Here is a 5,967-nt window from a genome sequence, read left to right as displayed (position 1 = left end):
TATTAAATTAATGTTATACTTCTTACTTTCTTAGTTCTTACTTAAATATATACTACACAAAAGTGAGCAAATCTATCAATATAATAATAAATCATTGAGGGGGAAATTATCAATAATACAATGCAACTAAGTTTCTAACTGTTTACAATACATATAATTCTCTTATTATTTCTGTAATATAGCTACAACAAACGATGCTTTCTGCATTCTGATGTTCATTATTCTGCTTCCCTCTTTTTCCGGGAATCTGCTTCCCTTTTTATTTATATATGCTGTCGAGGGTGGATCCACCAACAACTCAGACAGGTCATACATATTAAATCTGTTACTGCAGAAGTTGTTGAGGAGGTGGAAATTAAAAATCCTCAATTCCTCATAGTTGAATTGATAATCTGTTATATAGTCTTAAAATAAAACAATTTTACTGTGAACACATTATGATTTTCGGTGTAGAAACATTAAATAGAATTACTAATAATGGCCAAATTCTCTGGAAAAAAAAATCCTTTAAATTTGTAAGAGAAACTAAGAAATTAGGCATCATTAGATTAGTAATTTTTATTCTGTGTGAACTTTATTTGTTTGATTAAACGGTGAATGGACTATCATGGTGATTTTCATAACGCCTTTGATAGTTTGATGGATGCACCATTATTATATTCCAGCTATTATTTTATAAGCAAGAATTGTTTTTTTACTAGAAAAAAATAAATAAAAAAGGAAGACTTTTTAAGGTCATACTTGCATATTAAATGAAGATAATAATGGCCAATGGGGCTCAAGATTGCCCACTGCAACGTGCTTGTGTTGCAGCGGTGCTCATGCGAAAACTATGTTCATACTTTGCTCTGTGACAATAAGTAAATTTAAATTTAAACTTAGGACTTGACAGGTATTATCAAATCTTCATACACTACTAGTCTAATAACTAATAAGTAATAAGGGCTAAAATTATGAATTTCTCTTGTATTAATCCCAAGGAGCTAAAGTAAATGAAATATTTGCGTTCGCCACTAAGATATAGATGAATTTACATCATAATCCCAAAGAAGGAAAGAACAAAAAAAAATCCCGAAGGAAGATTAGTGAGCATTTTACACAGACATAATAAAACCAAGTCTATTGAAAAATTGAGGAATTTCTAATCCCTAATAAGGATGAACATTTCTACTGAGTGCGGTGGTACTAGAGAAGAACCCAAAGAGTTCTTGCCTATACGGCAAGTAAGACCGCCGTTTACCACTCTCTTTCCTCGCTCTGTTCATAACGTAATGCTTCTCGTGCGCCGAAGAACTACTAGACGACGACGACGACGTCGTCGTTTTACCCTTCGTCACTTTAACTGCCTTCTTAACGGCGCCGTTTCCTGATCCCGCCTTCTCCGTCTTCGCCGTCGACGGCGGACTCAAGAACACGAATGCGTCCTTGCCGTCGCTGTTGCTCCGAAGCTTATGGTCCCTCAGCTTCCACAGCTTCGAGAACCCTGTCGAATTGCTCTTCCCCGCCATCTTCGGCGACCACTCGCAGTACGGTCCCTCCGTTGCTGCAGCCGTCGAAACCGCCGATGACGACGAAGCCTCGTCGCGCTGTTGCTGTTCCATGAAGACCTTCTTCAACGGCGGCCGTAGTTCTGCTCCGCCGGCGTACTCGTCTGAAAAGAGAAGATTCTGATCGAAAATCGGGTACACCGGCCGGATCTGGCCGTTATCGAATACATCATCAGCGGAAACAGGCGAAACCTCGGGATTCGAAAACACGAAGCTGAACTCTTCCTCTTCCTCTTGCTCTTCCTCTTGCTCTTGTTCTTCGTTTACTTGTTCTTGTTCTTGTTCTAACACTTCGGTTTTAGGTTTCTCGTCGTCGTAGATTCTGAGCTTGGCCGCGAAATCGTTTTCAAATTTTGCCGATAAATTCGGAAATGGTATAACCGAGACAGCTTGCATCGCGTTACAGGTAGTGTGAATACTGAATACTGAACAGTGTGATTTTTTGTTGGGAAAAATTTCAGTTATTGAAATGGAAACACGATAAATGGGTGATGTTAATTGTGTCTGTGGAGGGTTGGGTTTTAAAGGAGGTGGTTGGGGAGTACGATGAAGACGTTTGCAAGTTTCTCTTGGAATTGGAAGAGCCTTCTTTTTTGTGTTTAAAAATATGAGACGGTTTATTTGGTTTAATTTTTGGGGTTACTTGGTTCCGTTTTATATGTGAGGACTGTGGAGGAGGGTCTTCAATGGTGTGTGCCCTTTGATTTTTAAGTTTCTTAATTGGGCTTTGGTTTCACACGCTGCACGTGTTGAACTATACACGCGGACCCTCAATCAGTAAGACAGGGAGCGCGTTACCTTCTTCGTACCTTCCAGAATGGACCACGTTATGAAGCATAACACAATTTTGCTGAAAATATACTTTTTATTTTTTTTTATGTTTATGGTATATTTCGATGGACTTTAACTTTTCTAATTAGTTGGTGGATGAAAACTTGAATACCCAAGCTGAAAATCTTGCAGAGGAAGCAAAGGGACTTTCCATGCCGCAGAGCTCACGGGTTATGTAATGGATGTTAATAGAGTTGGCTGTGATATCATCGATGACATGAGCAACAAGGTAATTGCCTAGATAACTGCCTTGTTAGGATTATTTTATTAAAAAAGTAGTTTGTTAATTATTTTATGAAACTTAATTTATTTGTCTAATAAGACATACGAATGCTTTTCGAGATTATTTTTTAAGTTTAGCTAAACTAAGTGTACACAAATTTAGAGATTATCACGCGTTACCACTTAATACTTTCTCATACAAAATAGTTTCTATACTTTAATAAAATTTTATGCATAATATAATAAAATATAAATAAAAATACACAAATACAGTTGATTTTATTATTTATAAAAAATTAATTATTCTATCAAAAAATTTATTATTTTACTATACAAAATTTAAATATTTTATAATTAATTATTTTGATAAAGACAATATATTAATTAGAAAAAAATTTAGTTATAACTAACATTATTTCAAGTTTTATTATTTAATTTAATTAGACTTAGTTCATAACAAAAAATTAAATATGTAACATTACTCATTAAGGGCTTATTTGAAAACTTTAGAAGTAACTTTTTTTAACTTTTGATTTATGAAAAGTAGTAGTATTAATGTCTGGTATAATTTTCAAAAAATCAAATTGCAATTTTCTAAGAAGCTATTTAAGAGTTTATAGAGAAGTTAAAAAATGATTTCTCTCATAATATTTCTACTTTTTATCACATTTCTATAAAATAAATACTTTAAAGTTAAAAATTCAAACACAAAATAACTTATTTATAAATTATTTTTAACAGAGTTATTTATTATTTAAATTATTTTATCAAAAGGAGCTTAATTAAGTTAGTTACCCAAACTGGGCCTAACTAATTTAATATCTAAGTATTTATATAATAGTTTTATAAAACATTTCATAGCGCAAAATTTTCCTTTTATACAAATATTTGAGATGCGTAGAAATCTATTAACAAGATTTTTTTTGGTTGACATGTGTTAAATCCAAAACTTCTCTAATAATTAATAGTATATCTAGAAACTTATCATTTCCCCAACCTCAGATAATCATCCCAAACTTAATAATCTATTTAGTTTTTAATAAAAAGTACAAAAATTAAGCACTAGGACTTGCGTGATGAACATGCAAAAGCTTATCCGAAAACAGAAAAGTATGAACAGACTCGTTCATTAAGTTTCTGGATGTCAATAATAATCACCAGGTGACGCGCTCATTAATCAAATTTTGTGGGGATAGAAGCACATATGCTTTACTTGGTTAGGTGGTATTGTGTTTCGTTGACTAAAAAAATTAATAAATTAGTAACAAACATGCTTTGATTCTCATTACTTTCTATCCAAGAACTGCGCTGACCTATGAAACTTCAGTGGTCTTAATCTATATGTTTATTTGCATCAATTATATATAATACACTCGGCAATTCTAGAGTAAAAGCATAATCTTCATTGACTTTCAACTTCAACTAACTTTATGAGAAAAAGAGAAGTTTCTGCTTCTAGAATTGAACGAGCGCGAGAAATTGACCAATAATATTATGAATTCCAATCGAAAAACAGGATCAATAGGATGGACATTTGTGATGGTGACGATATATACAACAGGCGATAATTTCCTTCATCCATACCCGTCCCTCTTTTTTTTCCCCATTTCTATATCAACATAGTTGATCCATACCAATCTTTTGAAAGGGATTTTTTCGGTAAAACAAATAGAAAAGGATAATAAAAGGGTCTCTGAAGAAGAGTAAAACATACATGACAATGTATAGTAACAGTTATTCTAAAAGCAGTGGTAATTTTAAGTTTTGAATTTTTTAATAATGAATGTATTAAAAAGTTAATATTTGTAGTTTATTAATAACTTTTTTTAACATAAATGCTTTATTATAATAATTTGAGAGTAACTATTTCATTTACCGAAAATATAAGTTTTGTTTTACAAATATGTAAGAGTGGGTAACAAGTCAAATAGAAAAAGTCCTTTAGGGTTTTGTCTTACGCTCAACTAAGGGTTTGAATCATAATTAATCCTAATTCTCAATTCCTACTATTCGGTGAAGTATAATTACTTTTTCCTCTTTATTCTATTAGGGTCCTTAATTAAGCTATTTTTAAAAAAATAATTTAAACAATAAATAATTATATTAAAAATAATTTATAAATAAATTATTTTAAATAAAATTTTTAATTCTAAAAATATTTATTTTATAAAAATGTGATAAAAAATAATAATATTTTAAGAACAAACATTTTTTTTATTTTTTATAAATTTTTAAATAATTTTTTAAACAGGTGCAATTTAATTTTAAAAATTATACTAGACATTAATATTACTACTTTTTATAAATTATTTTTATAAATTACTTTTAAAACTTTTTAAATGATTTTACTTCCAAACCATGAGAGCCAATACTTCTAACTTTATTTGAGGAAGGAGAGGAAATGGTGTTGTTTGATGATAAAGATATCTACTGGTGGGGTGTGTTGAGACTTGTCACTTCTTTCCGTAGCCTAGTTGAAAGATTATTGGCCTATCAATCTTTTAATGTTGGCACTTTGGAATCAACACTATATTCTAATACTTTATTGCGAAGAGATGAATGATCAGAGGTGAAAGAGGTGTCTCTTGGACCTTTAAGAATTATATTCCAATTTAAGAAGATACATGCATATATGCTTACAGAGGAGAGTGAATTCTCTGATGTTCGTATCTACAACTATATATAGAAATTAGTATTTTACTCGTAATAACATTAGGAAAATATACATTTTTTAAAACTACAATCTAAGACTTATAAAATTAAATTATTTTTATAAAAAAATAGTAAGTTAATAAAAAATTTTGACTAAAAAAACAAAGATATTTATAAATAAGAAATCAAATAATAAGATTTTTAGTTATGATTTTATATGAAAAAGTCTAATTTTTTATTAAATAATTAATTTTAACATTCCTTATATAAAATGTGAAACAATTTAACATATATATTTTTATATTTAATTAGATATTAAGTATATTGCACAAATAAAAATAATTAATTTTTATACTTATTATTTAAAAATAATATTTTTTTTCTGTGTATATAAAAATATAATTAGATATTAGCAAAAAATTATATTAATAGTTATAAAATTAATTCAGAATTAATTTTTTTAAAAACAATTGAATCTTGATTCTAAATTTTAATTATAACATTAGTATTCTCTCCAAATTATATGTAATAAATATTTGAAAGAAGAGAAATAAAAATATAGATTAAAAAGATAAGTGGTGAAAATTTAAAAATAAATAAAAAATTAAAAAATATGTATATAATATTAACTTTTATTTGAATTATATTATTTTGTTAATTTTGTTTTCTGTAGAACAGAAAGGTAAAAAAAATAGATAATGAAAGAAAAGAGAGA

General features: G+C 29.4%; 1 protein-coding gene across 1 annotated transcript; it reads right to left on the bottom strand.

The window, feature by feature from the left end:
• Window positions 1–951: 951 nt before the first annotated feature.
• LOC112803400 (uncharacterized) lies at window positions 952–2,549 on the bottom strand. Its single transcript, XM_072237052.1, has one exon. The coding sequence runs from the start codon at window positions 1,941–1,943 to the stop codon at window positions 1,149–1,151; it is 795 nt and encodes a 264-aa protein (XP_072093153.1). The 5' UTR covers window positions 1,944–2,549; the 3' UTR covers window positions 952–1,148.
• Between the last annotated feature and the right edge of the window lie 3,418 nt (window positions 2,550–5,967).

This window comes from Arachis hypogaea, chromosome 5 (genome assembly GCF_003086295.3).
Source record: "Arachis hypogaea cultivar Tifrunner chromosome 5, arahy.Tifrunner.gnm2.J5K5, whole genome shotgun sequence".
Classification (NCBI taxonomy): domain Eukaryota; kingdom Viridiplantae; phylum Streptophyta; class Magnoliopsida; order Fabales; family Fabaceae; genus Arachis; species Arachis hypogaea.
This window is presented reverse-complemented; position numbering and strand designations above follow the sequence as displayed.